Source organism: Sus scrofa, chromosome 11 (genome assembly GCF_054392235.1).
Source record: "Sus scrofa isolate SSC_HxYL_T2T_F1_AM1 chromosome 11, Sscrofa_HxYL_maternal_Yorkshire_Landrace_v2.0, whole genome shotgun sequence".
Taxonomy (NCBI): domain Eukaryota; kingdom Metazoa; phylum Chordata; class Mammalia; order Artiodactyla; family Suidae; genus Sus; species Sus scrofa.
This window is the reverse complement of record NC_139393.1, coordinates 9,256,705-9,272,061: the sequence shown is the minus strand read 5'-3', so window position 1 is coordinate 9,272,061 and position 15,357 is coordinate 9,256,705. Positions and strand designations below refer to the sequence as shown.

At 42.4% G+C, this 15,357-nt stretch overlaps 1 protein-coding gene across 10 annotated transcripts in view; it reads right to left on the bottom strand.

Annotated features, from left to right (window-relative positions):
* Nucleotides 1-15,357, bottom strand: part of FRY (FRY microtubule binding protein) — a 421,192-nt gene that overhangs the window by 134,962 nt on the left and 270,873 nt on the right. For all 10 annotated transcript variants that reach the window (XM_084981419.1, XM_084981420.1, XM_084981421.1 and 7 more), the window contains 5 exons: nucleotides 12,224-12,316; nucleotides 12,031-12,129; nucleotides 9,759-9,860; nucleotides 1,611-1,714; nucleotides 1,033-1,141 (listed from right to left, as the gene is read on the bottom strand). In XM_084981419.1, coding sequence (XP_084837545.1) covers nucleotides 1,033-1,141; nucleotides 1,611-1,714; nucleotides 9,759-9,860; nucleotides 12,031-12,129; nucleotides 12,224-12,316 — 507 coding nt within the window. The remainder of the gene's footprint in view (nucleotides 1-1,032; nucleotides 1,142-1,610; nucleotides 1,715-9,758; nucleotides 9,861-12,030; nucleotides 12,130-12,223; nucleotides 12,317-15,357) is intronic.

Below are 15,357 nucleotides of genomic sequence, written 5' to 3'. Positions count from 1 at the left end.
TAATCGAAGCACATGCTCAGCCACATAACTACAGGTAGAAACTGCCATTAATTTATCTGCCTGCAAAGCAAGTAACTAAGTAGAAATATTACAGAGGGGCTTCATGGGACTAAAGACACAGAGAGAGATCACATATGAAATAGACTGTGAAGCAGCACCGAACCTTACATCTTTATATGAATATCAACTGCACTTCAGCTGTATTTTCACGCTTATTATGTCCCTTTACCACACAACACTCTGAGGGACACTGGGCAAGTATTTTCATTCACGTTTTAGAAAGAAAGACACTGAGAATAAAGACGTTTTAGGACTTCTTTAAGGGCACGGAGCTGGCTCAGCCTGGCCTGGAAGAATCATCTTTGCCGTTTCATGCTTCTCTGTAAATCACAAGGAAGTCAAAGCTGGGATAAAACCATGTGCACACAAAGTGTTTTAAAAAGTACAAGTCTTGGGTCTAAATAGTAAACTAACACTACACGTTTAATATTATTGGACCCAGTTCTTAAGTAAAATCCATGTGTGGAGTGCTTAGAACCGTTTTTGGCAAAGAATAAGTGCTTGATGCCTGCTGATAGCCCTATTCTTCTTTTTCACAGGGTGGAAGTTAGAGCATTACTATTTGTTCTTCCAAGTTCACTCAACTGTTTGCTTCTGATTTCCTCCAAACCTCAGACTCGATTTCCTCCTGACTTGCAAGAGTCTAGAGCAGAGAAGCAGGAAAAAACAGGGACGAGGAGTCAAGAGAGCCTTTTCCTAATAGGCTCTGTGACCTCCCATGAGTCACTTGACCTCTCTCAGTCCTTCGTTTCCGGTCACATGCTGAGAACACTGGGCACACCACGTCATAAATGGTGTTGAAGCAAGACATAACATAAAAGCTGCGTGGGAAAACGCTTGCAGAACCATTCTTAAAAGCCTATACGTATTAAGATATCCTTTTGGACTCTTGGTCTGTGAGCCCTTCAGAAGAAGGAGGTGGCTACTGAAAGGCAATTAGAAGCCCCTCGGGGCCAAAAGCTTCTCCATTACCTGGGCGATGAACTGGATGATTTTCACGAAGATGTTCAGGGGCATATCCCTTGGCACCACACCACGGGACCCTTTGGGGAAAAGTGTTGTGATGATGGTTATAAGACGGCTGAAAGATAAGGGGGGAAAAAAGAGAAAACAAGCAAGATTGGCTGAGCTCCAGTACTTTAAGGGAAAATGACAGATGCTTCCTCTTATCTAAGTATCGGGGAGACTACAGAGAAAGAAAACAAACCACGTCATCCCTTTGCTATTAGCATAATTACTCTGTGAAAGGGTTTTCTGAACAACCAAGGGCAGTTGGCAAATTATAGCCATTTCCTTTATTAAAGCAGAGAAGGGAGCCCTGCCAGGGAACTGAGCTGTCGTGGTAGAAGCTGGAATTGCTGAGCCCAGGTCCAAGGAAGGCCTGAAAATGTCCTTAGGACTCAGATCTTTTAAAAGCTGTAGCTTTGAAGAGCTTCGATTTTGGTTAGTCGAGGTTGCTGACAAACAAAACCCCGCCTCGTTGGCTGAGAGACTTGGTTATGACCATTAACTCAATGATGGGCTTACCACTAACCCAAGCAGCTCCTTACCTCTGAGTCGCCGTGTTGCTTTCACATTTAATTCGAATCATGTAAACCCAAAGTAATCTGTACAGAGACTCCAGTGCCACTCGCGCCATCTTGGGGTCTTTATTCTACAACAGAAACCAAGATGTAAGATCAGGGATTAAATGGTATTGTACAAAGATGATCCTTTTTGGAAGGCCTGGACATGCAGGGTCCCAGGTGGGTGGCAGGGGGCCTATGAGGTGCACTGCACCATCTGGGACTTACTGAGTGTCTGCCTCCTGGTGCCCACCAGGTGAATAATCTACAAGGAGGGATCCAAAGGGCTGAGAGGGTGCCAGAGAGTAGTTCTGGGCAAGGCATATCTTTGTCTCCTTCCTAAGGTGAATACTTGAATTTGCCTTTTCCTCCAGCCCCAGGGACCCTCTAACCCCCAGAGGAGAACCAATCTGTTCTTTCCACTGTTGATTATGCCCTTGCAAACATGGTTATCACTTTGATTCCCCAAACGCCTCACTACCCCCTCTCCCCTCCCCCCATCTAATTACCCTCCAACACCTACTGAGACTGATGTACAGCAGGCCCTGAGCTAGAACTGGAACTTGGAGATACAAGTTAATTCTTTCCCTAAGATGTTCCCATTCTAGGGTAGGGAGGAGAAGGTTGGGAAAAGACAATAAATTGTCCATGCAAAGACACAATGAAAAACTGGTAGGGGCAGGAGCTAGAAGATGGAAAGGGGGCAACCTACAGCAAACTCGAGGATGGGCTCAGGGGAGGTTTCGGGGAAGGCTGGGGTCTGGGGCAGACGAAAATTCCGACGAACTCAAGGCCATTCAATTGCTCAAGTGTTCATTCAACAAACATCTGAGCGGCTGCACGGGGCCAGGTGCTATGCTAGACCCTAGAAACCAAAATGGCTCTAACAATAGGCTGGGGCGGGGGAGGAGTTTCATCAGCTTCCCTCCTTCCTTTATCTACAAAATACGTTGTTCACTGGGCATCTTCTCCTTTGCCACCTCGTCTGGAACAGTCCAGGCTTCGGGCTTGTCCCCTGGGTTGCCTCGGTCACCTCCTAAACACTCTCCCTCTGTGGATCCCTCCCTGTGTCCCACCTTACAGTCTTTATAATCCTTTCTATGTAAAAACTATAGATTGGGACCCCTCCTGCACTGTTGGGTGGGAATGTAAATTGGTACAACCACTGTGGAAAACTGTATGGAGGTTCCTCAGAAAACTATATTCAGAACAACCATACGATCCATCAGTCCTACTCCTGGGCATATATTTGGACAAAACTGTAATTCAAAACGACACATGCACTTGAATGTTCATAGCAGCAATATTCACAATAGCTAAGACATAGAAACAACCTAAATGTCCATCCACAGATGAATGGATAAAGAAAGAATCTGTGGTGCATATACACAATAGAATACTACTCAGCCATAAAAAAGAATGAAATGATGCCATTTGCAGCAACATGGTTGCACCTAGAGATTCTCACACTAAGTGAAGTAAATTAGAAAGAGAAAGACAAATACCGTATGATATCACTCATACATGGAATCTAAAACATGGCACACGTGAACCTACCTGCAAAACAGAAACAGACTCACAGACATAGAGAACAGACGCGTGGTTGCCAAAAGGGAGGGGGAGGACGTGGGATGAACTGGGAGTTTGGGATTAAGAGATGTAAACTATTATTTTAGAACAGATAGGCAATGAGGTCCTACTGTGTGGCACAGGGAACTATATCCAATCTCTTGGGATAGAACATAATGGAAAATAATACTTAAAAAAAAGAATACATATTGAGTCACTTTACAGCAGAAATTGGCCCAACTTTACTCCAATAAAAAATTAAAAAATAAAAATCACAGATCTGGTGGTTTTCCCGATGCCTATGCGATCAAATTAACATTTCTTGGCATGGCACTCTTGACCAGATAGTACCTGGCTCCAACCTACCTGAAGAGAATGCCTCCCGTGCTGTTTTTCTCCCACAAGCTCCCCAAATGCCAGCGAGGTCGTCCGTGTTCCTTCCATTTCCTTTTCAATCGGGTGAACCCCATTCTTGCATCGTCTACTTCTAGGCTCCCTCCCCGTGCAGGCTTCTCCGTTCCTCCCCAACAACCCGCATGCCATCCCATTAAAGCGAATTATTTCCTGCTGAGGGTCCCCAGACCCCGACCCTCACACAAACACACAGCCTTTCAACTCTTTACACACGCTCTTGTTTAGACATCAGCTCCCACAGGCACGGTGGGTTCTCTGAAAGGGAGGGGAATTAGCTACCCCGACACCTATCAGAATTCCTGCCACTCCTCTGCTGGGGATCAATACATGCTGGCTAAACAGTCTTTAAATGTCACTCGGAACCTCCTTCTAGGTCTTCTGCTTTGATGTGACTTCTCTCTCCTATTCCTTTACCAACAATGTCGCTGTTTCAGCTGTTCTATTCTTAGTGTAGATAACGTGGGTACTGGTATTTGAAGAATTCATAACTATTTAGATAGTTTACCTTTAAAGCACTTATTGAATAAAGATGAGTCATGTAAACACTACGGAAAAGACTATAGGGAGTAGTTTTTTAAATTTAGGAAAGAGATTTCTTAGGTCTATATAGGATTTTTTTTTTTTTTTTTTTTGGTAGGGCCACACTCAGGGCATATGAAAGTTCCCAGGCTGGGGTCAAAGTGGCACTGTACTGCCGGTCTATGCCACAGCCACTGCAATGCCAGATTTGAGCCGCATCTGTGACCTACACCACAGCTTGTGGCAATGCTGGATGCTTAACCCACTGAGCAAGGCCAGGGATCGAACCCACATCCCCGTGGATACTAGTCAGGCTCTTAATCTGCTGAGCCGCAGTGGGGACTCCATGTCTATGTAGTTTTAAAATAACTTTTTAGTAGTGTGACCGCTATTATAAAATCCTCAATTCCTATACGCGTTTTGGCCACATTCTGGATTTTTAAAATTCTATTATATGTCTCTTCAGGTAATTAAATAAATAAAAAGACAAATCATCATTTTAATTTTTGAGGCTTTACTGTGTTTTACTCTCTGGTAAGGCTTCCTTTCACCAGCCACTGCTTTTGTTTTCTTTTCTATTTTTAGGTTTTTCTCAGATATTCATGTACATTTATTTGTTCAAATAAACTTTATAACTCCTTTTCTAGCTCCAGAGGAAAAAAGCCCCAATTTTTTAGAAGCATACTTTTATACATAAAGGATTCTTTTTTTTGTCTCTTAGTAAAACAAGTGATACACCTTATAATTTGTTGAATGGTTTGGTTACATAAAGGAACTTTAAGTAAACTACTAAACTATTAAAGTTGCATTTAAAATAGTGCACTGTTTTTAAACATTCAGGAATTCTAATTATCCTTCCTCCCACCACTCCGGATCAGCCAATGTCTATGATGTGCTTACATAATGGTTAAAAGCAGGCTCTAGACACCTGCTGCCTGGGTTTAAAGCTACCCATGCTCTGCAATTTATCAGCAGTGTGGCCAACCTCAGGGAACCTCTGTAATCTCTCTGGGCCTGATTTTCCCTGCCTGTGAAATGCAGCTACTACTCCTCCTTCCCTCCCAGGAGTATTCGAAGACTGAATGAGTTAGTGCACAGAGGAAACTTATTTGAGCCATGTCTGCAACCTACACCATAGCTCACGGCAATGCAGATCCCTAACCCACTGAGCAGGGCCAGGGATGGAACCTGCGTCCTCAGGGATACTAGTCAGATTTGTTTCCACTGAGCCATGACGGAAACTCCCAGAGCAACTACTACTATGCACAAGGCGCAGATCCAGCAGCAAACCAAGCTGATGTGGTCTCTGATTTTCTCCAGTTTATAGAAATGAGGTTAATATTAAAGAAGGGTAACTACTTCTTGAAAATTAGCATTTGAAATAGCTAACACTGTATCATTTAAATGTGATATTTGCAAAGGGGATAACGGTTGTTTTAATGGTAACATTCATTTTAATGCATTAAGGCAACAACTATGGGATCCTTAATACTTAATGCTTCCCCTTACAAAATAAAGATATTATCCTTGCTATTATATAAAACATTGAGAAAAATACTCTTCTAACTTCATTGGGATTATTACACAAATATATATTAAGTGCCGAAGACAAGTTTCATCAAAAAAATGTATGGCAACCAACCTTTTTTTTTTTTTTTTTTTTTTTTTTTTTTTTTTTTTGAGATTCTTAACGCCAATCAAATGACCTTCTTCCTTGTACCCCCTTCCCTGCCCCTCCTGAGTGCAAAATTCTGTTATCAGATCCTATTTGATTCTCTTCATAGCCGTTATCACTATCTGACATTTTTCTTCTCATCTATTTGTTTCCTTGTTTCTGTCCGTCTCCTCCACTAAATTACAAGCTCTTACGAGACCAGAGAGTGTTACTATCTCACTCACCACTTATCCCCAGCACCTAGAGCAGTGGCTGGTACGTTACTGGTGAAGAGTCACAGGCCAACTGACTAAGTGAATGCACTCAAGTAGTGACGGAGATGAAAGGAGAATCACTTTTAATTCTGGGTTTTTAGCACGATAAAGCTAGGCTGACTAATGGCTAACCCTCAGATGATACACCTTCGGTATTGCTACCGGAGCAAGATTCTTAGAAAAACATAAATAATATTCACGAAAGCAGAGGAAGAGTTCAGGGCAGCCTGTGACATGGTCATGATAATCCATGATGATATATACAAGGGCCCTCCTGCTGGCCTGACTCATAAGAGATCTCTAATGAATGAGACCTGCTGTTGTTGTTTATATAATAAAGAGGTTTCTTAACTTTTGAGTTTTCTTTTTGGGCTTTTTCTTCGTTTTTAGAATCAAGACCTCACTGGTATATTATAGTCATTACTGTAAGGAAAAAGAAATTTAAAGATTCTCCGAATTACATCTATTTTCAAGGATAAGAAACTAGCACAGAACTATTATGAACACTTTATTTCTACGTTTTCAAAGAACTATTGATAAATGGGGATTCACGACAAAAAACTCTAAGTACTATTAAGTCGAGTTTTCAAAACATATTTTTCCTTTTTTCAGAATTAGATATATTATGATAGATATGAAGGGAATGTTTCATTTTTTTAAATCGCTTCCTATGTTCAGATTCTGACATCATAAAATACATAGAAGAAAAAAAGTTTTTTGGTCACCACTGACTAGGAGTTCCTGAAAGATGTCAAGGTCGTGGTGGGAAGTTGTTGTAAGTGTCTCACCACTTTATGAGGGTGGATGGTTACTACATGGTTGACTGAATTAACAAGTATAAATAAAATGTGTTGCCAACGCAGTCTGCTTCTGACCAGCTGATGCAGAGGATAAGCCCGGGCACTGATGTTAGAGGAGCATTGAATCTGAGAGCTTGTTTGCTTTGAAAGCAGAGTCTTCATGCTCACACATATTTCTCTGTGCTGTTTGTTGTCACTCTGCCACCCTGATGATTTGTCTCTGCATAGCACATCCAAGGTGACTACCAAATTCAACGTGCAGGGTTCAAACACTGGGTTCATTATACTAAGCTCGTGCAGGGGATGGGGGCGGGGGGAGAAGCAGGAAGCGGGGTGCAGGGATGGTGAGCAGAGCAAAGGGCTGGACTGATGGTCTTTTATGAAATGACATGGTTGCCAAATTCCACAAAATACTGAAGCCATTCAAGACAAAGTATACTCCTGAAGCCACGTTAGTTTTTCCTCAGGTATTTCTTCCCTGCCAAGGACTCTTGGGAAGCTTGGAAGGTTTTCTGTCTCTTTATGACATTTTTAACTGATCCCATTGAATCCCGACTGGGATTAGTTCTAAATATGTGTGATACAATGTTGTTCCAACTGTAACTTATCCAAGATCTTCTTATATATCTTTTACTCTTGAGGAGGTGAATTTCAAAAATTTGTTGCTCATAAATTGCCTTTCTTTTGCCTGATAACCACCTCTTTCATGCTTAAAGGGGTACCAGACCTCCAGAAAGGACACAGGTGACTTTGTACTCCCAACTTTTACATCCTTGCCTGTCTGCAGCATCCCATCTGAAACTTTATTACATATCCCCAATGAAGTGCCAAGCTTCTCAAGAACAAGGACTCCAGATCTAGTTTTCATATAACCGCCTTCCCCATCTTTCCCACTTCTGACACCTTCCCTCTTTCTCATCTTACTGCCTTTCCCTTTGAGAAATCCCAATCAATGCCTGACATGCCCACGCAGGGAAACTATCGGCGGGCAGCCCCTCTTCTCTTGAGGGCTGGGTGTTACCCTTTTGGTGAGGCTTTTGGGTGGGCTTTGACCAGAGCTTCGAACAATATTCTAACCTGAAAGCAATTCACTTCAGAGTAAGATTATGTGACTCTATTTCAAACATAACTTTGGACACAAAGAATTTTGGTCCTTTGGGCCACAACGGTAAACTGTCACATAAAACACTGTTTTAATTCTAACTAAAATTCGTCACAAACACATTTAGCACAGTATATACAGGAAAATGAACATTCTGAATTTTTGTTTTGAATAAAATGACCATTTCCTACACGTAAAATGTAGAAGAAAAAAAAAAAACACGTTTACCTGGAACTAATAATTGCACATTAGTGACAATGGGCTGTGTGTTCGAGGTGTATGACAGATGGATAAATCCCTGAATAAAACATCTGAAAGCAGCCATTATATGCGAGTTGGTACCCTGAAAGGCATTTTGTTTTCCAGCATACTTAAAAGTTAATTCTATATCCACAGCCATTATATTTCCCTGCCAAACTGAAGAAAATAAACGATTCTAATCTTAGATTTCACAATCAGCTTTTAGAGCCAGTACATAGTTGGTGTTTAAAAAAGCTCCAGTGCACATTATTGTGTAATTATGGTAAATGCCAAAATAATATAATTAATCTTAACCACTTCACCAAATTAAAGTGTCTTAGAACAAAAAAGGCGAGGCAACATGTATAAGCACATAACAGGATTTTATAACTAAGTATATTTCAGAAGCTCCAGGAAAGCAAGGAATAACCTTGTACGAGGAAGTTAATACCTTTGAACACAACTGAGAACAACTGTAAAAACTATGTGCTCTTTGCACTTTTATTAGAAATGGTGTTCATTTAATTGCCTTTTGTCAACAGGTCCCTAAAACTTAAAGTATGTACCCCATGTTAAAATTGTCAAGCCGATTTTTTTTTTTTTTGGGGTCTTTTGTCTTTTTGTCTGTTGTTGTTGTTGCTTTTTCTTGGGCCGCTCCCGCGGCATATGGAGGTTCCCAGGCTAGGGGTCGAATCGGAGCTGTAGCCACCGGCCTACGCCAGAGCCACAGCAACTCGGGATCCGAGCCACGTCTGCAACCTACACCACAGCTCACGGCAACGCCGGATCGTTAACCCACTGAGCAAGGGCAGGGACCGAACCCGCAACCTCATGGTTCCTAGTCAGATTCGTTAACCACTGCGCCATGACGGGAACTCCTCAAGCCGATTTTAAAGCCAATCACTGCCGTTGTTTTACACATAGGTTCCTTGTTCAACTCTAGGTTCATGATTTGGTTTCTCACATCATCCGGCCCCGAACAGCCCCTGTGCAGTGAATGCTTATCACTAATTGACTCTCGTGTGGCCTGAGCAGAATACCTTCAAATAACCACAAGGAACAGGGACAGGAAATAAGTGTTTTCTGGTACTAGGTCAGTCCTCCCCCAGAATGGACCGTTTTTTCCCCCCAAATATTTTCCTAGCCTGGAAGGGGTTCAAGAAAGGATGGAGAAGGTTCAGGTGAGCTTCTGAAATCAATTCACATGCTTTTTGCCAGTGAAGTGTGGCCTCCCTTTTTTGAATCATTTCAATCAATTTCCTTATTAGAAAAGATTTTAGAAGCGTATCAATCAGCTATAGTTGAATAAAAAAATAAAATGAAAAAATTTTTAAAAGACAAGATTCCCCCCATTTGATATAACTTCTTTTATCCCACGTCACCTACTAAAACTGACTGTATTTAATAAAAAAAAATCTCCTATTAATATTTTGTCATTATTCCAATAGCACAGGTTCATTTCTTCTGCAAACATCAGGGGTGACGCTCAGAAGCCCACGCACTAGCCTCAGATGCATACATATTTTTATGAAAGACGTTTTTGAATTGACAAATACTAACTTTAAGGTTGGATAAGCAGTTGTTGAGGAAAACGTGCCACCTGTTCAGGAACAGCTGCTTCTGGCTGACGCAGAGCAGACAGGTCACCAGGGGGTACAAGGCCTGAGGAGAAAGAAGATGAGGTCACAGGATGATTTATGTTTCAGCCAACCAGGTAACACACACTCTCTGGAACCACTCCCATCCATCTCCCTCTGTGCTGCATGGGCCAGAATAAACAGGACGCTTGGCAACACACCAAGACCCAATGGGTGCCATGCAGAGGTGGGCATTTTGCAAATGCTTTCTTTCTTTTTTATGGCCACACCTGCGGCATATGGGAGTTCCCAGGCCAGGGATTGAATCTGAGCTGCAGCTGCAACCTATACTGGATCCTTTAATCCACTATGCTGGGCCAGGGATCAAACCCACACCTTTGCAGTGACCCGAGATGCTGCAGTTGGATTCTTAACCCAATGGGCCACAGCGGGAATTCATGCAAGTGCTTTCTAATGTTGACAGGGATGGAATAATCTAGATTTATGTACAGGGGAGAGTGAGTTTCATGAATCCCAAGTGGAAATCTGATTCACTGATTTAGTTTTCACTTACGAATTTTAGAAACAAACCCACTATCTTAGATCACTCTCAGTCCTCTGGAAAAAAAAAATCAGCAAGGCACACTGATTTTAAAAATGTTACTGGCTTTTTCGCTCATAAACATCTACTGGTTTGTCCCTGACTTAGAGGTAGATGTACACATTTTCTTTTGCACGCAATCTTCCTGTAATTAAGGAAGATTCCTAAAAGAAATGTTATTGCATCGGTAAACTCTACCAAGACAAATTTAACCGCAGGAGGAATTTGCTTACGACCGAATAAACAGAGGTGCTACTGTGCTTTTCCTGCCTAACTGGGCAGGTTTCCCACAGCCGCTGCAGAAGACAGAAAGCTAGCGGGCGGCCACCCAAACAATAGACATGTGGAACCCACCACCGTTTTGCTGAAGCGGATAGAACACCTCTTTACGGCTTCCCCCAACATTAGGGCCAGCGGAGGTTTCGACAAAAATATAATGGGCTCAATCATTAATCTGAATTGGTGAAAGTCTGTTGCCACCATGAGATGCAGTGCTTTACAATCCATTCTCCTAGTTTTTTAAAAAATTAACTTAGTTTTTTTTTTTTTTTTTTTTTTTTTTTGGCTTTTTGCCTTTTGTAGGGCCGCTCTTGTGGCATACGGAGGTTTCCAGGCTAGGGGTCTAATTGGAGCTGTAGCCACTGGCCTACGCCAGAGCCACAGCAACGCAGGATCCAAGCCGCGTCTGCAACCTACACCACAGCTCACAGCGACATGAGATCCTTAACCCACTGAGCAAGGGTAGGGATTGAACTCACAACCTCACGGTTCCTAGTCGGATTCGTTAACACTGCGCCACGAGGGGAACTCTAAAACTAACTTACTTTTGAACTGATATGGAATTATTGCTGCCAGTGAGTACACTTCTAATTCCAGCAGGTAATTGAAAAACAGAAATAAAGCAGTCACAATGACCACAGAATAGAGAGAAATGAGCCAATCTGTCACCACTGTCAGCCAAGTCCAGATAGTAGTGGGAATGTTCATACTTTAAAGAGGAGCATAAACGAGGCTAGTAACCAGCTTCCTCCATACAGACACAATTACAGCTGGAATACCATCTGCTGATTCATAAACCACAGCTTTATTTCCCACCGAGTCGAAAGGTTGTGGTGATTTAAAGGACTTTTCTATGTTGCTCTCCAGTTCAAAGCATTCCCCAAAATTGTTTTCTCAGCCCTCCGAGAATCTTCCCTTTTAGCAACTGGGTCCCAACTCCTTTTCCTGCCTGGCTCCATTCTGAATCTGAATATTAGGATCGGAATTAGCCAGTGAAGATTCCTGGGAATTGAGAAGAGCAACTGTCATTATAATCTTTAGCCTTGAGAACTGAAAAAAATCCACAGACATTAAAATAAAAATGAAGTTAACCAATCCTGAAAATAAACAATAAACTCCTTAGGACGAAAAGGGTCTCTTGATATGAAATGGTCTCATCCCCTTATGTTACCATGATTCAGTCATAGTTAACAGTAGGTTAGTTAACAGCAGTTAACAAGTTAGCGGTTAACTTAGTCAACAGCAAGCTCCCAATTCTGAAATGCTACCACTTTGGGAGGGAGCTGGAGGCAATTCTCCCATCTGCGAAACGCTTACGACTCTCAAATTTTAGTCTCTGCAGGTTTGTATTTTGCATTTTCTCATAGTTACTAACCAAGGAATGCTTCTTTCGAGAAGAGAGTTCCAGCGTGGTATCGTAAAGGCTTTCGACAAAGTTTCTGAGGCAGGGAACATTTACTTCATTTTTAACAGCCTGAAACAGAGATGCACGTCAATATTACATCAATGAAAGTGGGGATTCTCTAATCCAATTTGAAGAACCCCATAAAAATGAACCTCTAACTCACAGCAGCAACTGGGACAAGAATTTCAACAAAAAGCCCAGCCAAGGCATGCTTGATGTCTTTGTCTTTGACCTCGAGGAAGTAATGCGCGCACTCCTGGCAGGTGGAAAAAGAGTAAAGAGGGAGAGATTGAAATGTGCCCAGAAAACATATGTAAACAAATTTAAGGAAACAGATCTTACTGCAATCATGCCCATTCACATCGCATATTCCATCATGTATTCTTAAAAAATCACTGGATTCAACCATTTATATTTAAGCCTCCGATGACATTTTGCAAGGCTGGTTTGGTCTCATAACATCTGTCCCTAAGTCACTATGACGAAAGGACAAAGCCCCACAAGCAGCCAGCAGACGTTCATCTGCTGACCGACTGGGTGGTTCATCCATTCATTCATTTCCAACAGATTTCTACTGACCAGCTCCTGCGTGGGGGGCCCTGGGCCCTTGATTGATCCACCCGCACAGATCCCCAGAGAAGGCAAACATGGCAAAAGACACTGCATTTATTTTCAGCCCTGAGAGCCGAGGGTGCAGGGCTGTTTCCACGTTAACCCTGACATTCTAGGTGTTCATTATTCAGAGAGTTTCATGGCCACGTCTGGAACGCTTCCCCTGCCCACCTCGGACAAGGAAACTGTTCGAGTGGTGCCTCAAGCAAGGATGTCTCTGCCTGCGGATTCCTATCCACAAATGGGTGCTTTTGCTTGCCCAGGCAGGAATTTATCAGAAGAGTCGGCTGGTCCAGAATCCTGCCAGCCCCTTTGCCCTTTCTGGCCTTTGGGGTAGTAACTGACTGTGGGCTTCTTCAGGTGCTGTTTTCATGGAAGAGTCCAGCTGCATGTATTTGTGACGACATGTTAACATCTGTAACAGCTGTTGCCGCTTACTTGCAGTCACAACCATTACTCAAGTCCCCAGTATATGTATGTGTGGCCTTTTGCCTACATTACTTTCCATACGTATATAAATACTGTCCCAAATTGTCATTCAAGTACACAGATGCACCATTTGTATGAGCGAGAGAGAAAAATAGTCAGCATTTACTGAGTGCTTATCACCTGCCAAGAATGCTCAGAACCACCTGCTATAGTTAGTTTTGTTGTTACCACCCTGCAGAGAAGGTAAGCGAGGCTGGGAGGGGTTAAGAGTGACTCGCCCAAGGTCACAGGGCTGTTAGTGCTGAAGCTTGCATTTAAACCCAAGAAGTTTAATACAGGACCTGTATTCTTTTTTGGGGGGGGCTTTTTTAGGGGCACACCCTTGGCATGCGGAGGTTCCCAGGCTAGGGGTCCTATCGGAGCTACAGCTGCCGGCCTACCACAGCCACAGCAACCCAGGATCTGAGCCACATCTGAGACCTACACCACAGCTCATGGCAATGCCGGATCTTTAACCCACTGATCGAGGGCAGGGATGGAACCTGCAACCTCATGGTTCCTAGTCGGGTTTGTTAATCACTGAGCCATGGAGGGAACTCCCTATATTCTTTTTTGTGTTTTAAACAGCTTTATTGGGATGGAGTTCACATACCATGCAATTCATCCATTTAAAGTGTATACCTCAGTATTTTTTAGTAAGTTCACAATTCTTCCACAATAATCAAATTTAAAACCTTTTCATTATTCTTGAAACGCTGTACCTGTTAGCAGTCATTCCCACACCCCTGTCCACACCTGCCTCCTCCAGCTTGACACAACTCATTGACTTTCTGCCTCTATTGGATCTGCCTATCCTGGTCATTTGCTATTACGAATAATGCGGATATGAACATTTGCATTCAGGTTTTTGTGCGGACATATATATTTTCCTTTCTCTTGGATGTGTACCTAAGAATTGGAATTAGTGCATTATATAGCACTTGTAGATTTAAGCAGGTGAGGAACTGCCAAACTGTTTTCCAAAGTGGCTGTGCTATTTTACCTTCCCACCAGCAGGGTATGGGGGCGCCAATTTCTCTCCATCCTCACCAGCAGACAGCTTGCTGTGGTCTCCCTTTTCATTTTTTCATTTTTTTGTTTTTGTTTAAAAGTTTTAATATAGTTGATTTACAATATTCTGTCAATTTCCGCTATACAGTAGTCTTTAATTACAGCCATCCTGGTAGGTATGAGGTGGTACCACTTGCATTCATAACCCTTGTATCTAAACTGTTCATTAAGAGCCTCACTAAATCTAATTCACTGCAGCATTATGAAGAAAAAAAAAAAAACCCTCCAGATACTAAAGGTTTACAAAATCTTATTTATTTATTTATTTATTTTGTCTTTGTAGGGCTGCACCCGTGGCATATGGAGGTTTCCAGGCTAGGAGTCCAATCCAAGCTGTAGCCGCTGGCCTATACCACAGCCACAGCCACATGGGATCCAAGGCGTGTCTGTGACCTACACCACAGCTCACGGCAACGCAGGATCCTTAACCCTCTGAGCGAGGCCAGGGATTGAACCTGCATCCTCATGGATACTACCTGGGTTTGTTAACTGCTGAACCAAATCTAATAGGATCTGTGTATTCTGCAAAATCCTTGTTAACAACAATTCTTTTTTTAGTACATACTGGTGACAGGTTCTTAAATCTGTAGTTTGGTTAATTTTTTTAAAAATAGATTTTTTATAGGGTGAATTAAAAAGATTTCATTAAAGTTCTGATGCCTAGCAATGTTAACATAGCCAACTCAATGCTATCAATCTTAAGTAAAAAATGGGTTATATTTTATTGACAGAAAAACATGCAGCCAATGGATGAAAAAGAGAAAAAAAAGTCAACCAATAAGATTCTGTTGTACAACCTACTCCCAAGATGATGTGAGTTTAAAAATTTTGAGCCTGAAACTCTCTTACTTGGTTACAAAGTGCTTTATGAGTTATTGAGGAAAAAGAGTAGAACTTTTTTCCCCTGTTGGTGTGTGAATGGGTTTTCTTTTCTTTTGTCTTTTTTTTTGTCTTTCTAGGGCCAGACCCACAGCATATGGAGGTTCCCAGGCTAGGGGTCCAATCAGAGCTGTCCCCACCGGCCTATGCCAGAGCCACAGCACCGTAGGATCCGAGCCACATCTGTGACCTACGTCAACGCTTGAAGCAACACTGCTGGATCCTTAACCCACTGAGGGAGGCCAGGGACCCAACCCCGCATCCTCA